The sequence below is a fragment of the Poecile atricapillus genome, assembly GCF_030490865.1.
Source record: "Poecile atricapillus isolate bPoeAtr1 chromosome 36 unlocalized genomic scaffold, bPoeAtr1.hap1 SUPER_36_unloc_5, whole genome shotgun sequence".
Lineage (NCBI taxonomy): Eukaryota > Metazoa > Chordata > Aves > Passeriformes > Paridae > Poecile > Poecile atricapillus.
Genome location: NW_026708995.1, coordinates 131,581 through 155,459, shown reverse-complemented (window position 1 = coordinate 155,459; position 23,879 = coordinate 131,581). Strand labels below are relative to the sequence as shown.

Here is a 23,879-nt window from a genome sequence, read left to right as displayed (position 1 = left end):
CACGGACACACCGGGACACACGGACACGCACACAGACACACACACCCGTCACCGGTACGGACACAACCGGACACAACCGGACAGACACACAGACACACGGACACACACCCGTCACCGGTACGGACACACGGACACAACCGGACACACGGACACACACACGGACACACGGACACACGGACACACACACACACACACACGCACCCGTCACCGGTACGGACACAACCAGACACAACCGGACAGACACATGGACACACCGGGACACATGGACACGCACACAGACACAGGGACACACGCACACACCCCCGTCACCGGTACGGACACAACCGGACACACGGACACACGGACACACACATGGACACACGGACACAGACACACACCCGTCACCAGTACGGACACACGGACACAACCGGATAGACACACGGACACACACACACACACCCGTCACCGGTACGGACACAACCGGACAGACACACGGACACACCGGGACAGACACACGGACACATGGACACACACACACCTGTCACCGGTACGGACACACGGACACAACCGGACACACAGACACAACCGGACACACACACACCCGTCACCAGTACAGACACAACCGGACAGACACACGGACACACGGACACAGGGACACACACACGGACACGCACACACACGGACACACACCCGTCACCGGTACAGACACAACCGGACACAACCGGACACACGGACACACATACACACCCGTCACCGGTACGGACACAACCGGACACAACCGGACACACGGACACACAGACACACACAGACACACGGACACACACACACACACCCGTCACTGGTACGGACACACGGACACAACCGGACACACGGACACACACACCCAGACACACCCCCATCACCGGTACGGACACACGGACACTGGGACAGACACACGGACACACAGACACACACACGGACACACGGATACACACACGGACACATGGACACACACACGGACACACGGATACACACAGACACACGGACACACCCCCGTCACCGGTAACCACACAGCCGGACACACGGACACCGGGACAGACACAGACACACGGACACACATGGACACACACCCGTCACTGGTACACATACACCCGGACACACAGACACACCTGGACAGACACACCGGGACACACAGACACACACAGACACACACCCGTCACCGGTAACCACACAGCCGGACACACGGACACCAGGACAGACACACGGACGCACCGGGACAGACACACGGACACACCAGGACACACCCGACAGGGATACCCGACAGGGACACACGGGCAGACACACGGACACACCGGGACACACCCCCGTCACCGGTACACATACACCCGGACACACAGACACACCTGGACAGACACACCGGGACACACACACACACGGACACACGGACACACGGACACACACAGACACGGGGACAGGGGACACACGGACAGACACGGACAGACACACAGACACAGGGGGACAGGGACACACGGACACACGGGGACAGACACACAGACACAGGGGGAACAGGGGGACAGAGGGGACAGTGGGGGATTGGGGACAGAGGGACAGGGGGACACAGGGGACGGGGGGACATTGGGGACATTGGGGGGATTTGGGATAACAGGGACATTGTGGGGTTGGGGACACTGGGGACATGGGGACAGAGGGACATGGGGACATGGGGGGATTGGGGACACAGGGGACACAGGGGACAGCAGGACACAGGGGACAGGGGGACATGGGGGACATTGCGGGATTGGGGGCACTGGGGACAGGGGGACAGGAGGACAGGGGGACAGAGGGACATGGGGACATGGGGGGATTGGGGACATGGGACAGGGGGACATTGGGGACAGAGAGGACAGGGGGGACAGTGGGGACATGGGGGGAACATGGGGGGATTGGGGACACGGGGGACAGAGGGGACATGGGACATTGGAACAGGGGGACAGGGGGATAGGGGGGACAGAGGGACAGGGGGATGGGGACAGGGGGACAGAGGGGATATGGGGACACAGTGACATGGGGACAGGGGGACAGTGGGACAGCGGGAGAGGGGGGACAGTGGGATGGGGACAGAGGGGACAGTGGGGACAGGGGACAGGGGGACACAGGGGACAGTGGGACATGAGGGACAGAGGGACAGGGGATGGGGACAGTGGGACAGGGGGACAGAGGGACAGAGGGACATGGGGGGGATTGGGGACACAGGGACATTGCGGGATTGGGGACAGTGGGACACAGGGACAGTGGGACATGGGGACAGTGGGGACAGAGGGACAGTGGGACAGGGGGACACAGGGACAGGTGTCCCCAGGTGTCCCCAGGTGTCCCCAGGTGTCCCCAGGTGTCCCCAATGTCCCCATGTCCCCCCATGCAGAGTACGTGCTGCAGCACTGGCAGGAGGACGCGTTTTTCGGGGAGCAGTTCCTGAGCGGGGTGAACCCCGTCCTGCTGCGCCGCTGCCCCCGCCTGCCCCCCAACTTCCCCGTCACCAACCCCATGGTGGCCCCCAGCCTGGGCCCCCACACCTGCCTGCAGCGAGAGATGGAGGTGAGGGACACCTGGAACACTGCAAAACACCCAAAAAACACCCCAAAATACCCCAAAACACCCCAAAATACCCCAAAATACCCCCAAAACACCCCAAAATACCCCAAAAACACCCCAAAATACCCCAAAACACCCCAAAATACCCCAAAAACACAAAAAAACACCCCCAAAACCACAAAAAAACACCTCAAAATACCCTAAAAACACCACAAAATACCCCAAAAACACAAAAAAACACCCTGAAATACCCCCAAAACACCCCAAAAACCCCAGAAACACCCCAAAACCACCCCAAAAACACAAAAAAACACCTCAAAATACTCCAAAAACACCCCAAAATACCCCAAAACCCACAAAAAATCCCACAGAAAAACCCCAAACCCAAAAACCCCAAACCCAAAAACCCCAAACCCAAAAACCCCAAACCCCAAAACCCACAAAACCCCCAAACCCAAAACCCCCAAACCCCGAAGTAACAAAACCCCACAATCCCCCAAATCCCAAAAACTCCCAAACCCCAAAGTAACAAAACCCCAAATACCCCAAACCCAAAAACCTTAAAACCCACAAAAATCCCAAACCCAGAAAACCCCAAACCCAAAAACCGCCAAACCCAAAAACCCCCAAACCCCAAAATACCAAAAAACCCAAACCCAAAATCCCCCAAAATCCCCTAAAGCCCCCCAAAACTCCCAAAATCCCCTAAAGCCCCCCAAAACTCCCAAAATCCCCAAACCCCAAAATCCCCAAACCCAAAACCCCAAAACCCCAAAATCCCCAAACCCAAAACCCCGCAACCCCAAAAACCCCAAACCCCACAAAATCCCAAACCCCAAACCCCCCAAACTCCCAAAACCCCAAAACCCCAGATACCCCACACCCAAAACCCCAAATCCAAAAACCCCAAACAAATCCCAAAAACCCAAAAGACCCAAAACCCCAACCCCAAAAATCCCAAACCCCCAAAAACCCCAAACCCCAAACTCCCCAAATGCCCCAAAAACCCTTCAAAACCCCCAAAATCACCCAAAAAACCCCAAAACCCTAAACCCCCCAAAAACCCCCAAAATCACCCAAAAAACCCCAAAACCAAAACCCCAAACTCCCCCAAAACCCCAAAATCACCCAAAAAACCCCAAAACCAAAACCCCAAACTCCCCAAAAACCCCAAAAATCACCCAAAAAACCCCAAAACCAAAACCCCGAACTCCCCCAAAACCCCAAAATCACCCAAAACCCCAAAACCCCAAACCCAAAAGACCCAAAACCCCAAACCCTAAAAACCCCCAAAATCACCCAAAAAAACCCAAAACCAAAACCCCAAACCCCCCAAAACCCCTAAAAAACTCCAAAACCAAAACCCCAAACTCCCCAAAAACCCCAAAATCACCCAAAAAACCCCAAAACCAAAACCCCAAACTCCCCCAAAACCCCAAAATCACCCAAAAATCCCAAAACCCCAAAACCCCAAACCCAAAAGACCCAAAACCCCAAACCCTAAAAACCCCCAAAATCACCCAAAAAAACCCAAAACCAAAACCCCGAATTCCCCAAAAACCCCAAAAATCACCCAAAAAACCCAAAACCAAAACCCCAAACTCCCCCAAAACCCCAAAATCACCCAAAAAACCCAAAACCAAAACCCCAAACTCCCCAAACCCCCCAAAAACCCCAAACCCCAAACCCCAAACTCCCCAAACCCCCCAAAAACCCCAAACTCCCCAAATGCCCCAAAAACCCTTCAAAACCCCCAAAATCACCCAAAAAACCCCAAAACCAAAACCCCAAACCCCCCAAAACCCCCAAAATCACCCCAAAAACCCCAAAACCCCCAAACCCCAAACTCCCCAAAAACCCCAAAAATCACCCCAAAAACCCCAAAAACCAAAACCCCAAAACTCCAAATCCAGAAATGAGGGGGTCCCCCCGGTGATTTTTGGGGTCCCCCGATGATTTTTGGGGTCCCCCGGTGATTTTTGGGGTCCCCCGATGATTTTTGGGATCCCCCCGATGATTTTTGGGGTCCCCTGATGATTTTTGGGGTCCCCCGATGATTTTTGGGGTCCCCCGGATTTTTTGGGGTCCCCCCGATGATTTTTGGGGTCCCCCCATCCTTGGAACCCCCACCTGGACCCTTTTGGGGTGTTGGGATTTGGGGTTCCCAGCAGGAATTTGGGGTTTTATTCCCATTTATTCCCAATTTTTTACTTTTGGGGGATCCCAAACTGGGGGTACCCCCGGATTTTTTGGGGTCCCCGCGATGATTTTTGGGGTCCCCCGGTGATTTTTGGGGTCCCCCAGGCCGGGAACCTCTGCCTGGGGTGTTGGGATTTGGGGTTCCCAGCAGGAATTTGAGTTTTATTCCCAATAATTTCCCTGTCCCTGAGATTTGGGGGATCCCAAACTGGGGGTACCCCCGGATTTTTGGGGTCCCCCGGATTTTTTGGGGTCCCCCCGGTGATTTTTGGGGTCCCCCCAGGCAGGGAACCTCTACCTGGGGTGCTGAGATTTGGGGTTCCCAGCAGGAATTTGGGTTTTTATTCCCATTTATTCCCAATTTTTTACTTTTGGGGGATCCCAAACTGGGGGTACCCCCGGATTTTGGGGTCCCCTGGATTTTTTGGGGTCCCCCCGGTGATTTTTGGGGTCCCCCCGGTGATTTTTGGGGTGCCCCCAGGCAGGGAACGTGTACCTGGCCGATTATGGGGTGCTGCAGGGGCTCCCCACGGCGCTCATCGACGGCCGCCCCACCTTCGTGGCCGCTCCCCTCTGCCTCCTGCACCAGCGCCCCGACGGGGAAATGCTGCCCCTCGCCATCCAGGTGAGCCCCGAAACGCCCCGGGGACCCCAAAAACGGCACGGGGGACCCCGAAAACGGCACGGGGGGACCCCAAAAACGGGCGGGGGGACCCCAAAAATGGGTGGGGGACCCCGAAAACCCCCGGGGGGACCCCGAAAATGGGAGGGAATCTGAAATGGGGGGAATGGGAATCCCACTGAAAATGGGGGGTCTGGGGCTTTTATCCCATCCAGGTGAGCCCCAAAACACCCCTGGGACCCCAAAAACGGGCTCGGGGACCCCAAAAATGGGATGGGGGACCCCGAAAACGGGCTCGGGGACCCCGAAAACCCCCGGGGGACCCCAAAAATGGGTGGGAATCAGAAATGAGGGGATGGGAATGGGAGGGGTTGGGGGGGTCTGGAGGGGGTCTGGGGTTTTTATCCCATCCAGGGGGACTCCAAAACACCCCTGGGACCCCAAAAACGGGTGGGGGGACCCCAAAAACGGCACGGGGGACCCCAAAAATGGGCGGGGGGACCCCAAAAACCCCCGGGGGGACCCTAAATATGGGGGGAAACTGAAATGGGGGGATGAGAATGGGAGGGGTTGGGGGGTCTGGGGCTTTTATCCCATCCAGGGGGACCCCAAAACACCCCGGGGACCCCAAAAACGGGCTCGGGGACCCCAAAAACCCCCGGGGGGACCCCAAAAATGGGCAGAGGGACCCCAAAAATGAGCGGGAACCCTAAAAATGGGGGGAAAGCTGAAATGGGGGGATGAGAATGGGAAGGGTTGGGGAGTCTGGGGCTTTTATCCCATCCAGGGGGACCCCAAAACACCCCTGGGGACCCCAAAAAACCCCGGGGGGACCCCAAAAACCCCCAGGGGACCCCAAAAATGGGGGGGAACATAAAAATTGGGGAAAGCTGAAAGGGGAGGATGGGAATCCCACTGAAAATGGGGGGTCTGGGGCTTTTATCCCACCCAGGGGGACCCCAAAACACCCCTGGGACCCCAAAAACGGGCTCGGGGACCCCAAAAACCCCCGGGGGGACCCCAAAAACGGGCGGGGGGGACCCCAAAAATGGGTGGGAATCAGAAATGAGGGGATGGGAATGGGAGGGGTTGGGGGGGTCTGGAGGGGGTCTGGGGTTTTTATCCCATCCAGGGGGACTCCAAAACACCCCTGGGACCCCAAAAACGGGTGGGGGGACCCCAAAAACGGCACGGGGGACCCCAAAAATGGGCGGGGGGACCCCAAAAACCCCCGGGGGGACCCTAAATATGGGGGGAAACTGAAATGGGGGGATGAGAATGGGAGGGGTTGGGGGGTCTGGGGCTTTTATCCCATCCAGGGGGACCCCAAAACACCCCGGGGACCCCAAAAACGGGCTCGGGGACCCCAAAAACCCCCGGGGGGACCCCAAAAATGGGCAGAGGGACCCCAAAAATGAGCGGGAACCCTAAAAATGGGGGGAAAGCTGAAATGGGGGGATGAGAATGGGAAGGGTTGGGGAGTCTGGGGCTTTTATCCCATCCAGGGGGACCCCAAAACACCCCTGGGGACCCCAAAAAACCCCGGGGGGACCCCAAAAACCCCCAGGGGACCCCAAAAATGGGGGGGAACATAAAAATTGGGGAAAGCTGAAAGGGGAGGATGGGAATCCCACTGAAAATGGGGGGTCTGGGGCTTTTATCCCACCCAGGGGGACCCCAAAACACCCCTGGGACCCCAAAAACGGGCTCGGGGACCCCAAAAACCCCCGGGGGGACCCCAAAAACGGGCGGGGGGGACCCCAAAAATGGGTGGGAATTGGAAATGAGGGGATGAAAATGGGGGGGGGATTATGGGGTCTGGAGGGGATCTGGGGCTTTTATCCCATCCAGGGGGACCCCAAAAACCCCGGGGAGACCCCAAAAACCCCCGGGGGGATCCCAAAAACCCCCGGGGGGACCCCAAAAAACCCCAGGGAGACCCCAAAAACCCCCAGGGAGACCCCAAAAACCCCCGGGGGGACCCCAAAAAACCCCCGGGGGGACCCCAAAATGGTCAAGGAGCCCAAAACTGGGTCCCCCTGCCCCATTTGTGCCCCCTGCCCCATTTGGGATCCCCCCACCCCATTTGGGGTCTCTCACAGCCCCATTTGGGGTTTCTCACTGCCCCATCTCTCCCCCCACCCCATTTATGATCCCCCCACCCCATTTAGGGTATTTCAGTGCCCAATTGTGTCCCCCACCCCATTTGGGACCCTCCCACCCCATTTAGGGTTTCTCACTGCCCCATTTGTGGTTTCTCACTGCCCCATTTCTGCCCCCCACCCCATTTGGGATCCCCCCACCCCATTTGGGGTCTCTCACTTCCCCATCTCTCCCCCCACTGCATTTGGGATCCCTCCACCCCATTTTTCCCCCCTCACTGCCCCATTTATGGTCTCTCACAGCCCCATTTGTGCCCCCCACCCCATTTGGGATGCCCCCACCCCATTTATGGTTCCTCACTGCCCCATTTGGGGTTCCTCACTGCCCCATTTCTGCCCCCCCTGACTTATTTGGGATCTCCCCACCCCATTTGAGGTTTCTCACTGCCCCATTTGTTCCCCCCACCCCAATTAGGGTTTCTCACAGCCCCATTTATGATCCCCCCACCCCATTTATGGTCTCTCACTGCCCCATTTGGGATTTTTCGCTGCCCCATTTGAGGTCTCTCACAGCCCCATCTCTCCCCCCGCCCCATTTTTGGTCTCTCACTGCCCCATTTGTTCCCCCCACCCCATTTAGGGTATTTCACTGCCCCATTTATGATCCCCCCCACCCCATTTGGGATCCCCCTGACCCCTTTAGGGTTTCTCACAGCCCCATCTCTGCCCCATTTGGGATCCCCCCACCCCATTTAGGGTATTTCAGTGCCCCATTTGTGCCCCCCACCCCATTTATGATCCCCCCCACCCCATTTGGGGTCTCTCACTGCCCCATTTCTGCCCCATTTCTGGTTTTTCACAGCCCCATTTGTTCCCCCCACCCCATTTATGATTCCTCCACTCTATTTAGGGTTTCTCACAGCCCCATTTTTGGTCTCTCACAGCCCCATTTGTGCCCCCCACCCCATTTAGGATTTCTCACTGCCCCATTTGGGGTTTCTCACTGCCCCATTTCTGCCCCCCCTGACTTATTTGGGATCCCCCCACCCCATTTAGGGTCTCTCACTGCCCCATTTGGGATCCCCCCACCCCATTTCTGGTCTCTCACAGCCCCATTTCTCCCCCACCCCATTTAGGGTTTCTCACAGCCCCATTTGGGATTTCTCACAGCCCCATCTCTCCCCCCACCCCATTTTTGGTCTCTCACTGCCCCATCTCTCCCCCCACCCCATTTTTTCCCCCCACCCCATTTCCCCCCAGCTCTCCCAGCAGCCGGGTCCCGACTCCCCGATTTTCCTCCCCGGGGACCCCCCCTGGGTTTGGGCTCTGGCCAAGGCCTGGGTGAGTGTGGGGTGAAACAATCGCTGATGGTGACAGACTGGGTGAACTGGGAGGGACTGGGAGGGACTGGGAGGGACTGGGATGGACTGGGATGGACTGGGAGGGACTGGGATGGACTGGGATGGACTGGGATGGACTGGGATGGACTGGGAGGGACTGGGATGGACTGGGATGGACTGGGAGGGACTGGGAGGGACTGGGAGGGACTGGGGTTAACTGGGGTTAACTGGGATGGACTGGGATGGACTGGGATGGACTGGGATGGAGTGGGGTTAACTGGGATGGACTGGGATGGACTGGGATGGACTGGGAGGGACTGGGATGGACTGGGATGGACTGGGATGGACTGGGGTTAACTGGGATGGACTGGGAGGGACTGGGATGGACTGGGAGGGACTGGGATGGACTGGGATGGACTGGGAGGGACTGGGAGGGACTGGGAGGGACTGGGGTTAACTGGGGTTAACTGGGATGGACTGGGATGGACTGGGATGGACTGGGATGGACTGGGATGGACTGGGATGGAGTGGGGTTAACTGGGATGGACTGGGATGGACTGGGATGGACTGGGAGGGACTGGGATGGACTGGGGTTAACTGGGATGGACTGGGATGGACTGGGAGGGACTGGGATGGACTGGGATGGACTGGGATGGACTGGGAGGGACTGGGAGGGACTGGGATGGACTGGGAGGGACTGGGATGGACTGGGGTTAACTGGGATGGACTGGGAGGGACTGGGATGGACTGGGATGGACTGGGGTTAACTGGGATGGACTGGGAGGGACTGGGATGGACTGGGAGGGACTGGGATGGACTGGGATGGACTGGGAGGGACTGGGAGGGACTGGGGTTAACTGGGATGGACTGGGAGGGACTGGGGTTAACTGGGATGGACTGGGAGGGACTGGGATGGACTGGGATGGACTGGGATGGACTGGGAGGGACTGGGATGGACTGGGATGGACTGGGATGGACTGGGGTTAACTGGGATGGACTGGGAGGGACTGGGATGGACTGGGATGGACTGGGAGGGACTGGGATGGACTGGGGTAAACTGGGATGGACTGGGAGGGACTGGGATGGACTGGGATGGACTGGGATGGACTGGGAGGGACTGGGATGGACTGGGGTAAACTGGGATGGACTGGGAGGGACTGGGATGGACTGGGGTAAACTGGGATGGACTGGGATGGACTGGGATGGACTGGGAGGGACTGGGATGGACTGGGGTAAACTGGGATGGACTGGGAGGGACTGGGATGGACTGGGGTAAACTGGGATGGACTGGGAGGGACTGGGATGGACTGGGATGGACTGGGATGGACTGGGAGGGACTGGGGTGAACTGGGATGGACTGGGGTGAACTGGGATGGACTGGGATAGAGCCCAGCCCCAGTGAGTGAACTGGGATGAACTGGGATGGACTGGGATGGAACTGGGATGAACTGGGATAAAGCCCAGCCCCAGTGAGTGAACTGGGATGAACTGGGATGGACTGGGATGAACTGGGATGGAACTGGGATAGAGCCCAGCCCCAGTGAGTGAACTGGGATGGACTGGGATGGACTGGGATGGACTGGGATGGACTGGGATGGACTGGGATAGAGCCCAGCCCCAGTGAGTGAACTGGGATGAACTGGGATGAACTGGGATGGACTGGGATGGACTGGGATGAACTGGGATGGACTGGGATGAACTGGGATGAACTGGGATAGAACCCAGCCCCAGTGTTGGAACTGGGATGGACTGGGATGGAACTGGGATGGAACTGGGGTAGAGCCCAGCCCCAGTGAGTGAACTGGGATGGACTGGGATGGACTGGGATGGACTGGGATGGACTGGGATAGAGCCCAGCCCCAGTGAGTGAACTGGGATGGACTGGGATGGACTGGGATGGACTGGGATGGACTGGGATTAACTGGGATGAACTGGGATAGAGCCCAGCCCCAGTGAGTGAACTGGGATGAACTGGGGTTAACTGGGATGGACTGGGATGGACTGGGATGGAGCCCAGCCCCAGTGAGTGAACTGGGATAGAACTGGGATGGACTGGGATGGACTGGGATGAACTGGGATGAACTGGGATAGAGCCCAGCCCCAGTGTCCACCACCAGCCTCAGTGGTCCGGGAGAAGAGGGAGTGAGACCGGGGAGAGCAGGGGAGGAGAGGCTGGAAAAGGGGAGAGAGGGAGCGAGAGAGACAGAGGGAGAGAGGGGAAACCAGGGAGGCTGAGGAGAAACCAGGGAGGCTGAGGAGAGAGGGGAAACCAGGGAGGCTGAGGAGAAACCAGGGAGGCTGAGGAGAAACCAGGGAGGCTGAGGAGAGCAGGGGAAACCAGGGAGGCTGAGGAGAAACCAGGGAGGCTGAGGAGAGAGGGGAAACCAGGGAGGCTGAGGGGAAACCAGGGAGGCTGAGGAGAAACCAGGGAGGCTGAGGAGAAACCAGGGAGGCTGAGGAGAAACCAGGGAGGCTGAGGAGAAACCAGGGAGGCTGAGGAGAGAGGGGAAACCAGGGAGGCTGAGGGGAAACCAGGGAGGCTGAGGAGAAACCAGGGAGGCTGAGGAGAAACCAGGGAGGCTGAGGAGAAACCAGGGAGGCTGAGGAGAGAGGGGAAACCAGGGAGGCTGAGGAGAGCAGGGGAAACCAGGGAGGCTGAGGGGAAACCAGGGAGGCTGAGGAGAAACCAGGGAGGCTGAGGAGAGAGGGGAAACCAGGGAGGCTGAGGAGAGCAGGGGAAACCAGGGAGGCTGAGGGGAAACCAGGGAGGCTGAGGAGAAACCAGGGAGGCTGAGGAGAGAGGGGAAACCAGGGAGGCTGAGGAGAGAGGGGAAACCAGGGAGGCTGAGGGGAAACCAGGGAGGCTGAGGAGAAACCAGGGAGGCTGAGGAGAAACCAGGGAGGCTGAGGAGAGAGGGGAAACCAGGGAGGCTGAGGAGAGCAGGGGAAACCAGGGAGGCTGAGGGGAAACCAGGGAGGCTGAGGAGAAACCAGGGAGGCTGAGGAGAGAGGGGGGAGGCTGAGGAGAGAGGGGAAACCAGGGAGGCTGAGGAGAGCAGGGGAAACCAGGGAGGCTGAGGAGAGAGGGAGAACACAAGAGAGGGATAAAAGTTGTTCTTTGGTAAACCAGTGCTCAGTATCCTCTGACTGAGAAGGGTAAGGTTTTACTTTTTACTTAAATTAAATTAAATTAAATTAAATTAAATTAAATTAAATCGAAGGCAGGTTTTAATTTCTACTTAAATTAAATTAAATTAAATTAAATTAAATTAAATTAAATCAAAGGCAGGTTTTAATTTCTACTTAAATTAAATTAAATTAAATTAAATTAAATTAAATTAAATCAAAGGCAGGTTTTAATTTCTACTTAAATTAAATTAAATTAAATTAAATTAAATTAAATTAAATTAAATCAAAGGCAGGTTTTAATTTCTACTTAAATTAAATTAAATTAAATTAAATTAAATTAAATTAAATCAAAGGCAGGTTTTAATTTCTACTTAAATTAAATTAAATTAAATTAAATTAAATTAAATTAAATTAAATTAAATTAAAGGCAGGTTTTCATTTCTACTTTGATTCCAGCCTTCCTATTTCCAGAATCTTCTGCCAAACCACCCCATTGACGATGTTTCCCTGTTCCCCCCTCCCCCACAGGTGCGCAGCGCCGAGTTCCAGGTGCACGAGGGGCTGACGCACCTGCTGCGGGCTCACCTGCTGGGAGAGGTGTTTGCTCTGGCCACGCTGCGCCAGCTGGCCCCGCAGCACCCCCTCTTCAAGGTAACCCCGATACTCTGGGTGTGGAAAACCCCAAAATCCCCAAATTCTGGGTGTGGAAAACCCCAAAATCCCCACCCTGAAAAACCCCAAAATCCTGAAATTCTGGGTGTGGAAAACCCCAAAATCCCGAAATTCTGGGTGTGGAAAACCCCAAAATCCCGAAATTCTGGGTGTGGAAAACCCCAAAATCCCCAAATTCTGGGTGTGAAAAACCCCAAAATCCCCAAATTCTGGGTGTGAAAAACCCCAAAATCCCCAAATTCTGGGTGTGGAAAACCCCAAAATCCCGAAATTCTGGGTGTGGAAAACCCCAAAATCCCGAAATTCTGGGTGTGGAAAACCCCAAAATCCCCAAATTCTGGGTGTGGAAAACCCCAAAATCCCCAAATTCTGGGTGTGGAAAACCCCAAAATCCCGAAATTCTGGGTGTGGAAAACCCCGAAATCCTGAAATCTGCACCCTGAAAAACCCCAAAATCCCCACCCTGAAAAACCCCGAAATCCTGAAATCTGCACCCTGAAAAACCCCAAAATCCCCACCCTGAAAAACCCCAAAATCCCGAAATTCTGGGTGTGAAAAACCCCAAAAACCCGAAATTCTGGGTGTGGAAAACCCCAAAATCCTGAATTCCCCACCCTGAAAAACCCCAAAATCCTGAATTCCCCACCCTGAAAAACCCCAAAATCCTGAATTCCCCACCCTGAAAAACCCCAAAATCCCCGCCCTGAAAATCCCCAAAATCCTGAAATCCCCACCCTGAAAAACCCCAAAATCCCAAAGTCCTGGTCCTGAAAACACCAAAAATCCTGGTCCTGAAAAACCCCAAAATCCTGGGCGTGAAAAACCCCAAAATCCCTGAAAACCCTGAAAATCCCAACCCTGAAAGTCCTGGGCCTGAAAAACCCCAAAACCCTGAAATCTTCACCCTGAAAAACCCCAAAATCCCAAATTTCTCCCCCTGAACCCCCCAATCCCAACCCCCCCCATTCCCGTGCCCCCCCCAGGTGTTGTTGCCCCCTCCCCATTTCCCGGTGCCCCCCCGTGACCCCTGTGACCCCACATGACCCCCCATGACCCCCCATAACCCCCATGACCCCTCGTGACCCCCCCGTGACCCCCCCATGACCCCCGATGACCCCCCATGACCCCCCCATGACCCCCCATGACCCCCCCGTGACCCCCCATGACCCCTGTGACCCCCCATGACCCCCCCATGACCCCCCGTGACCCCCCTGTGACCCCCCATGACCCCCCCATGACCCCCTGTGACCCCCCGTGACCCCCCCATGACCCCCCATGACCCCCCATGACCCCCCCCATAACCCCCATGACCCCTCGTGACCCCCCATGACCCCCTGTGAGCCCCCCATGACCCCCCCATGACCCCCCCATGACCCCCATGACCCACATGACCCCCATGACCTCCCTGTGACCCCCCATGACCCCCCCTGACCCCCTGTGAGCCCCCCATGACCCCTGTGACCCCCCCATGACCCCCATGACCCCCCCGTGACCCCCGTGACCCCCCTGACCCCCCATGACTCCCCCCTGACCCACCATGACCCCCATGACCCCCCCTGACCTCCCTGTGACCCCCGTGACCCCCCATGACCCCCCCATGACCCCCCATACCCCCCATGACCCCCCCATGACCCCCCCATGTGCCCCCCATGACCCCCCATGACCCCCCTGTGACCCCCCCGGTGCCCCCCCATTTCTCGGTGCCCCCCGTTTCCCCGCAGCTCCTGGTGCCCCACACCCGTTTCACGGCTCAGATCGGGGTCCGGTGACCCCCCCGGTGCCCCCCCAGTGACCCCCATTTCCCGGTGCCCCCCCCGGTGCCCCCCATGACCTCCCCATGACCCCCCCATTTCCCGGTGCCCCCCCTGGTGCCCCCCATTTCCCCCCCCTTTCCCGGTGCCCCCCCCCCCATGACCCCCCCATTTCCCGGTGCCCCACACCCGTTTCACGGCTCAGATCGGTCACAGTGCCCCCCCGGTGCCCCCCATTTCCCGGTGCCCCCCCCAGTGACCCCCATTTCCCGTTTCCCCCCAGCTCCTGGTGCCCCACACCCGTTTCACGGCTCAGATCGGGGTCCAGTGCCCCCCATGACCCCCCCATTTCCCGGTGACCCCCCCATTTCCCGGTGACCCCCCCCCGGTTCCTGACCCCCCCGTTTCCCGGTGCCCCCCATTTCCCGGTGCCCCCCATGACCCCCCCATTTCCCGGTGTCCCCCCAGCTGCTGGTGCCCCACACCCGTTTCACGGCTCAGATCGGGGCCCTCGCCCGGCGTTTCCTGCTCAACCCCGGGGGGGTCTTCGACAGGGTCGGTGCCCGGGGGGGCTGGGGGGATTTGGGGGGGTCTGGGGGGGTCTGGGGGGGTCTGGGGGGGGCACTTGGGGGGGGTCTGGGGGGTCTGGGGGGGTCTGGGGGAGCTTGGGGGGGGTCTGGGGGGTCTGGAGGGGCACGGGAGGGGCTGGGGGGGTCTGGGGGGGCCTGGGGGGTCTGGGGGGGCACTTGGGGGGGGTCTGGGGGGATTTGGGGGGGCTGGGGGAGGCTTTGCGGGGGCTGGGGGTCACTTGGGGGGGTCTGGGGGGGTCTGGGGTGGCTTGGGGGGGCTTGAGGGGGGTCTGAGGTACACTGTGGGGGGCTTGGGGGGGTCTGGGGAGGTCAGGGTGTGTCAGGGGGGGTCACTTGGGGGGGTCTGGGGGGGTCTGGGGTGGGTTGGGGGGGCTTGGGGGGGTCTGAGGTACACTGTGGGGGGCTTGGGGGGGTTTGGGGGGGCACTTGGGGGGGTCTGGGGAGGGTTGGGGGCACACGGAGTGTCTGCGGGGGTCAGGGTGGGTCTGGGGGTGTCTGGGTGGGCTTGGGGGGCTTGGGGGGGGTCTGGGGGGCACTTTGGGTGGGCATGGGGGGGTCTGGGGGGCTTGGGGGGGGTCCGGGGGGTCTTAGGGGGGCACTGGGGGATTTGGGGGGCTTGGGGTGGAGCTGGGGGGGATTGGGGGGCACTTGGGGGGGTTTGGGGGGCAATGGGGAGGGTCTGGGGGGGCACCGGGAAATGGGGAGGGGGCGATTCAGGTGGGAATTTGGGTGGGAATTTTGGGTTGGAATTTGGGGATTTTGAGTGGGAATTTGGGGATTTTGGGTGGGGATTTGGGGATTTTGGGTGGGGATTTGGGGATTTTGGGTGGGGATTTGGGGATTTTGGGTTGGAATTTCAGGATTTTTGTGGGATTTTGGTGTGAATTCCCACCCTGACAATGTCCCCCCCGATGTCCCCAATGTCCCCAGGCAGTGGCCCTGGGCTGGTGGGGGCTGCTGGCCCTGGTGGCCCTGGTGGCCCTGCAGGATTTGGGTTGGAATTTGGGGATTTTGGGTGGGAATTTGGGGATTTTGGGTTGGAATTTGGGGATTTTGGGTGGGAATTTGGGGATTTTGGGTTGGAATTTGGGGATTTTGGGTTGGAATTTCAGGATTTTGGTGGGAATTCCCACCCTGACAATGTCCCCAATGTCCCCAATGTCCCCAGGCGGTGGCCCTGGGCCGGCGGGGGCTGCTGGCCCTGGTGGCCCGGGAGCTGCGGGAGCTGCGGGGTTTGGGCAGGATTTTGGGGGAATTTTGGGTTGGAATTTGGGGATTTTGGGTGGGATTTGGGGATTTTGGTGGGATTTTGGTGTGAATCCCCACCCTGACCATGTCCCCCTGATGTCCCCAATGTCCCCAGGCGGTGGCCCTGGGCCGGCGGGGGCTGCTGGCCCTGGTGGCCCGGGGGCTGCGGGAGCTGCGCTGGCGCTCGCTGGTGCTGCCGCGGGACCTGCGGCACCGGGGGGTGGCGGCCACCAAGCGCCACCACTTCGGCAACGACGCCACCAAGGTGTGGGGAGCCATCCGCAGGTGGGGACAGCGAGGGGACAGCATGGGGACAGCCTGGGGACAGTGGGACAGCCCTGGGGACACCGTGGGGACACCGTGGGGACAGCCCTGGGGACACAGGGATACTGTGGGGACACCTCTTGGGGACACTGGGACAGCCCTGGGGACACCCTGGGGACAGCCCTGGGGACACTGGGACGCCCCTTGGGGACATGGGGACACCAAGAGGACACAGCAAGGACAGCCCTGGGGACATGGGGACACAGTGGGGACACCGTGGGGACACTGGGACACCCCCTGGGGATCCAGGGACAGCCCTGGGGACACTGCAGGGACACGGGGACACCACGGGGACAGCCCTGGGGACATGGGGACACCCCCTGGGGACATGGGGACACCCCCTGGGGACACCCTGGGGAGCCCCCCCTGAGCACCCCCCTCACCCCTCACTGGGCTTGGGTTTGTCACCGGGGTGGTGGCTCTGTCCTGTCCCAGTGTCCCCAGTGTCCCCAATGTCCCCCAATGTCCCCAATGTCCCCCAATGTCCCCAATGTCCCCAGGTTTGTGTCAGGTGTTCTCCACCTGTATTACCCCAATGTCCCCAATGTCCCCAATGTCCCCAATGTCCCCAATGTCCCCAGTGTCACTCTGATGTCACCCCAGGTTTGTGTCAGGTGTTCTCCACCTGTATTACCCCAATGTCCCCAATGTCCCCAATGTCCCCTCTGATGTCCCCAGGTTCGTGTCAGGTGTTCTCCACCTGTATTACCCCAATGTCACTCTGATGTCCCCAATGTCACCCCAGGTTTGTCTCAGGTGTTCTCCACCTGTATTACCCCAATGTCCCCAATGTCCCCAATGTCCCCAATGTCCCCAGGTTTGTGTCAGGTGTTCTCCACCTGTATTACCCCAATGTCCCCAATGTCCCCAATGTCACTCTGATGTCCCCAGGTTTGTCTCAGGTGTTCTCCACCTGTATTACCCCAATGTCCCCAATGTCCCCAATGTCCCCAATGTCCCCAATGTCCCCATTGTCCCCAGGTTTGTCTCAGGTGTTCTCCACCTGTATTACCCGTCTGACGCCGCTGTCCAGGAGGACCCCGAGCTCCAGGCCTGGGTGGGGGAGATCTTCAGGAGGGGCTTCCTGGGGCGGCGGCGCTCAGGTGAGCACAGGGGGACAGGTGGGGACAGGTGGGGACAGGAGGGGACAGGAGGGGACAGGTGGGGACAGGTGACACCTCAGGTGAGCACAGGAGGGACAGGTGGGGACAGGAGGGGACAGGAGGGGACAGGTGAGCACAGGGGGGACAGGTGGGGACAGGAGGGGACAGGTGACACCTCAGGTGACACCTCAGGACAGGTGACACCTCAGGTGAGCACAGGAGGGACAGGTGGGGACAGGTGGGGACAGGTGGGGACAGGTGACACCTCAGGTGAGCACAGGGGGACAGGAGGGGACAGGTGGGGACAGGAGGGGACAGGAGGGGACAGGGGACACCTCAGGTGAGCACAGGGGGACAGGTGGGGACAGGTGACACCTCAGGAGAGGTGTGGGGACAGGTGACACCTCAGGTGACACCTCAGGTGAGCACAGGGGGACAGGTGAGGACAGGTGACACCTCAGGTGAGCACAGGGGGGACAGGTGGGGACAGGTGACACCTCAGGTGACACCTCAGGTGAGCACAGGAGGGACAGGAGGGACAAGTGACACCTCAGGTGACCCCTGTTGACCTCTGGGTGACCCCTGAGTGACCCCTGGATGACCCTTGGGTGACCCCTGGATGACCCCTGGGTGACCCCTGAGTAACCCCTGGATGACCCCCGGGTGACCCCTGGGTGACCCCAGTGACCCCTGATGACCCCTGGGTGACCCCAATGACCCCTGGGTGACCCCAGTGACCCCTGAATGACCCCAATGACCCCTGAGTGACCCCTGATGACCCCTGGGTGACCCCAATGACCCCTGAATGACCCCAATGACCCCTGAGTGACCCCTGGGTGACCCCAATGACCCCTGAGTGACCCCAGTGACCCCTGGTGACCCCAATGACCCTGGGTGACCCCTGGGTGACCCCAGTGACCCCTGAGTGAACCCTGGTGACCCCAGTGACCCCTGATGACCCCAGTGACCCCTGATGACCCCTGAGTGACCCCTGGTGACCCCAGTGACCCCTGGGTGACCCCAGTGACCCCTGGGTGACCCCTCAGTGACCCCAGTGACCCCTGAGTGACCCCTGGTGACCCCAGTGACCCCTGAGTGACCCCTGGTGACCCCAGTGACCCCTGGGTGACCCCTCAGTGACCCCAATGACCCCTGTGTGTGTCCCAGGGGTCCCGTCCCGGCTGGACTCTCGCCGTGGCCTGGTCACCTTTGTCACCACGGTGATTTACACCTGCTCTGCTCACCACGCGGCCACCAACAGCGGCCAGGTGAGAGCCACCCTGACCCTGCTGTGACCCCTGACCCCACCCTGACCTCTGACCCCGCTGTGACCCCGCCCTGACCCCTGAACCCGGACCCCACAGTGACCCCACAGTGACCACACAGTGACCCCTGACCTCATGGTGACCCCACAGTGACCCCACAGTGACCCCTGACCTCATGGTGACCCCACAGTGACCCCACAGTGACCCCAGTGACCCCACAGTGACCCCTGACCCCACAGTGATCCCACAGTGACCCCACCATGACCTCTGACCCTGCAGTGACCCCGCAGTGACCCCTGACCCTACCCTGACCCCTCAGTGACCCCACAGTGACCCCACAGTGACCTCTGACCCCAGAGTGACCCCAGAGTGACCTTTGACCCCTGACCCTGCCCTGCCCCCACAGTTCCACATTTGGGGGTCTCACATTTGGGGTTGTTTCCTGACCTTTGGGGTCTCTCGGACATTTGGGGTCTCGGGGGGGCTCATTTGGGTCTGGGGTCTCAGTTTGGGGTCTGGGGTCTCTGATTTGGGTCTGGGGTCTGTGATTTGGGTCTGGGGTCTGTGATTTGGGTCTGGGGTCTAATTTGGGTCTGGGGTCTGTGATTTGGGTCTGGGGTCTCAGTTCAGTCTCTAATTTGGGTCTGGGGTCTCAGTTTGGGTCTGGGGTCTCTGATTTGGGTCTGGGGTCTCAGTTCAGTCTCTGATTTGGGTCTGGGGTCTCAGTTCGAGCTCTCTGCGTTCCCCCCGAACGCCCCGGCCGCCATGCGTGCGCCGCCGCCTTTGGGGTCTGGGGTCTGTGATTTGGGTCTGGGGTCTCTGATTTGGGTCTGGGGTCTGTGATTTGGGTCTGGGGTCTCTAATTTGGGTCTGGGGTCTCAGTTCAGTCTCTGATTTGGGTCTGGGGTCTGTGATTTGGGTCTGGGGTCTCTAATTTGGGTCTGGGGTCTCAGTTCGAGCTCTCCGCGTTCTCCCCGAACGCCCCGGCCGCCATGCGTGCGCCGCCGCCTTTGGGGTCTGGGCTCTGTGATTTGGGTCTGGGGTCTCTGATTTGGGTCTGGGGTCTCAGTTCAGTCTCTGATTTGGGTCTGGGCTCTGTGATTTGGGTCTGGGGTCTCTGATTTGGGTCTGGGGTCTCTGCAGTTTGAGCTCTCCGCGTTCCCCCCGAACGCCCCGGCCGCCATGCGTGCGCCGCCGCCGCGCTCCAAGGCCGCGCTGTCCGAGCGGGAATTCCTGGCGGCGCTGCCGGCGATCAACACCTCGGCCACGGTGCTGGCCGTGCTCTGGGTGCTGAGGAACGAGCCCATGGACATGGTGAGACCCCTCCCCAAATTCACTGATCACATCTGAGACCCCTCCCCAAATTCACTGACCCCTCCCCAAATTCACTGACCCCTCCCCAAAATAACCCAGCCCAAAATACCCCACCCAAACTCACCCAAATCCCACCCAAACCCCCCCGGCCGTGCTCTGGGTGCTGAGGAACGAGCCCATGGACATGGTGAGACCCCTCCCCAAATTCACTGACCACACCTGAGACCCCTCCCCAAATTCACTGACCCCTCCCCAAATTAACCCACCCCAAAATAACCAAACCTGGGACCCCAAATCCACCCAAATCCCACCCAAATCCCACCCGGCCGTGCTCTGGGTGCTGAGGAACGAGCCCATGGACATGGTGAGACCCCTCCCCAAATTCACCCATCACATCTGAGACCCCTCCCCAAATTCACTGACCCCTCCCCAAAATAACCCACCCTGAAATAACCAAACCTGGGACCCCAAATCCACCCAAATCCCACCCAAACCCCCCCGGCCGTGCTCCGGGTGCTGAGGAACGAGCCCATGGACATGGTGAGACCCCTCCCCAAATTCACTGACCCCCCCTGAGACCCCTCCCCAAATTCACTGACCCCCCCTGAGACCCCTCCCCAAATTAACCCAGCCCAAATAACCCACCCAAACCCACCCTGGGACATCAAATCCCACCCAAATCCCCCCAGCCATGCTCTGGGTGCTGAGACCCCTCCCCAAATTAACCAACCCCCTGTGGGACCCCGCCCCAAAATCCCTCTGTCCGTGTCCCCACAGTGTCTCCTGGGACCCCTCCCCAAAATAACCCCAGGACCCCTCCCCAAAACAACCAACCCCCTGTGGGACCCCTCCCCAATTCCCCCCGTCCGTGTCCCCTGGGACCCCTGGGACCCCTCCCCAAAATAACCCCGGGACCCCTCCCCAAACCCCCCATTTGTGTCCCCTGGGACCCCTCCCCAAATCCCCCTGTTTGTGTCCCCTGGGACCCCTCCCCAATTTCCCGTCTGGGACCCCTGGGACCCCTCCCCAATTCCCCCCGTCCGTGTCCCTGCAGCGTCCCCTGGGACCCCTCCCCAATTCCCTGTCTGGGACCCCCGGGACCCCTGGGACCCCTCCCCAATTCCCCCCATCCGTGTCCCCTGGGACCCCTGGGACCCCTCCCCAATTCCCCATCTGGGACCCCCAGGACCCCTCCCCAATTCCCCCCATCCGTGTCCCCTGGGACCCCTGGGACCCCTCCCCAATTCCCCATCTGGGACCCCCAGGACCCCTCCCCAATTCCCCCCGTCCGTGTCCCCTGGGACCCCTCCCCAATTCCCCGTCCGTGTCCCCTGGGACCCCTGGGACCCCTCCCCAGAATAACCCCAGGACCCCTCCCCAATTCCCCGTCCGTGTCCCCTCAGTGTCCCCCGGGACCCCTCCCCAATTCCCCGTCCGTGTCCCCGCAGCGTCCCCTGGGACCCCCGGGACCCCTCCCCAATTCCCCGTCCGTGTCCCCTGGGACCCCCGGGACCCCTCCCCAATTCCCCGTCTGTGTCCCCTGGGACCCCTCCCCAATTCCCCCCGTCCGTGTCCCCCGGGACCCCTCCCCAATTCCCCGTCCGTGTCCCCGCAGCGTCCCCTGGGCCATTACCCCGAGCGCCATTTCACCGAGGCTCCCCCCCGGCGCCTGATCCGGCGCTTCCGGCGCCGCCTGCGCCGAATCTCCCGGGAAATCCGCGCCAGGAACCGCGGCCTGGAGCGGCCCTACCCCTACCTGGACCCCGCCAACATCGAGAACAGCGTGGCCATCTGAGACAGCCGGAAAACAACCGGAAATACACCCAGAAACACCCAAAATACACCCAAAATACACCCAGAAACACCCAGAAATAACCCAAAATACACCCAGAAACACCCAGAAATACACACAAAATACACCCAAAATACACCCCAACATCGAGAACAGCGTGGCCATCTGAGACAGCCGGAAAACAGCCGGAAATACACCCAAAATACACCCAGAAACACCCAGAAATACACCCAGAAACACCCAGAAACACCCAAAATACACCCTGACATCGAGAACAGCGTGGCCATCTGAGACAGCCGGAAAACAGCCGGAAAACAACCGGAAATACACCCAGAAACACCCAAAAACAACCGGAAATACACCCAGAAACACCCAGAAACACCCAAAATACAACCCGACATCGAGAACAGCGTGGCCATCTGAGACAGCCGGAAAACAGCCGGAAAACAGCCGGAAATACACCCAGAAACACCCAGAAATAACCCAAAATACACCCAAAATACACCCAGAAATACACCCAAAATACACCCTGACATTGAGAACAGCGTGGCCATCTGAGACAGCCGGAAAACAACCGGAAATACACCCAAAATACACCCAAAATACACCCCAACATCGAGAACAGCGTGGCCATCTGAGACAGCCGGAAAACAACCGGAAATACACCCAAAATACACCCAGAAACACCCAGAAACACCCAAAATACACCCCGACATCGAGAACAGCGTGGCCATCTGAGACAGCCGGAAAACAACCGGAAACACCCGGAAATACACCCAGAAACACCCAGAAATACACCCAGAAATACACCCAGAAACACCCAGAAATACACCCAGAAACACCCAAAATACACCCCGACATCGAGAACAGCGTGGCCATCTGAGACAGCCGGAAAACAACCGGAAAACAACCGGAAATACACCCAGAAACACCCAGAAATAACCCAAAATACACCCAGAAACACCCAGAAATACACCCAAAATACACCCCGACATCGAGAACAGCGTGGCCATCTGAGACAGCCGGAAAACAGCTGGAAATACACCCAAAATACACCCAGAAATAACCCAAAATACACCCAGAAATACACCTAAAATACACCCTGACATCGAGAACAGCATGGCCATCTGAGACAGCCCCAAAACAACCCAAAACCACCTGGAAATGCCCAGAAATACCCCAAAATACACCCCAAAAATACCCCAAAATTACTGGTTTGTACTGGGAGCCGTTACTGGGATTTATTAACCATTACTGGTCTGTACTGGGAGCTGTTACTGGGATTTATTAACCATTACTGGTCTGTACTGGGAGCTGTTACTGGGATTTATTAACCATTACTGGTCTGTACTGGGAGCCGTTACTGGGATTTATTAACCATTACTGGTCTGTACTGGGAGCTGTTACTGGTCTGTACTGGGAGCTGTTACTGGGATTTATTAACCATTACTGGTCTGTACTGGGAGCTGTTACTGGTCTGTACTGGGAGCCGTTACTGGGATTTATTAACCGTTACTGGTCTGTACTGGGAGCTGTTACTGGTCTGTACTGGGAGCTGTTACTGGGATTTATTAACCGTTACTGGTCTGTACTGGGAGCTGTTACTGGTCTATACTGGGAGCTGTTACTGGGATTTATTAACCATTGCTGGTCTGTACTGGTCTGTACTGGGAGCTGTTACTGGTCTGTACTGGGAGCTGTTACTGGTCTTTACTGGGAGCTGTTACTGGGATTTATTAACCATTACTGGTCTGTACTGGGAGCCGTTACTGGTCTGTACTGGGAGCTGTTACTGGTCTGTACTGGGAGCTGTTACTGGTCTGTACTGGTCTGTACTGGGAGCTGTTACTGGTCTGTACTGGGAGCTGTTACTGGGAT

General features: G+C 58.7%; 1 protein-coding gene across 1 annotated transcript in view; it reads left to right on the top strand.

The window, feature by feature from the left end:
* Positions 1-22,901, top strand: part of LOC131574130 (polyunsaturated fatty acid lipoxygenase ALOX15B-like) — a 28,518-nt gene extending 5,617 nt beyond the window's left edge. Inside the window, exons 7-16 of the mRNA XM_058828519.1 lie at positions 2,381-2,553; positions 5,231-5,374; positions 8,734-8,814; positions 12,399-12,593; positions 14,834-14,920; positions 16,319-16,488; positions 17,509-17,630; positions 18,798-18,898; positions 20,039-20,209; positions 21,825-22,901. Coding sequence (XP_058684502.1) covers positions 2,381-2,553; positions 5,231-5,374; positions 8,734-8,814; positions 12,399-12,593; positions 14,834-14,920; positions 16,319-16,488; positions 17,509-17,630; positions 18,798-18,898; positions 20,039-20,209; positions 21,825-22,004 — 1,424 coding nt within the window. The 3' untranslated portion in view covers positions 22,005-22,901. The remainder of the gene's footprint in view (positions 1-2,380; positions 2,554-5,230; positions 5,375-8,733; positions 8,815-12,398; positions 12,594-14,833; positions 14,921-16,318; positions 16,489-17,508; positions 17,631-18,797; positions 18,899-20,038; positions 20,210-21,824) is intronic.
* Positions 22,902-23,879: the final 978 nt, after the last annotated feature.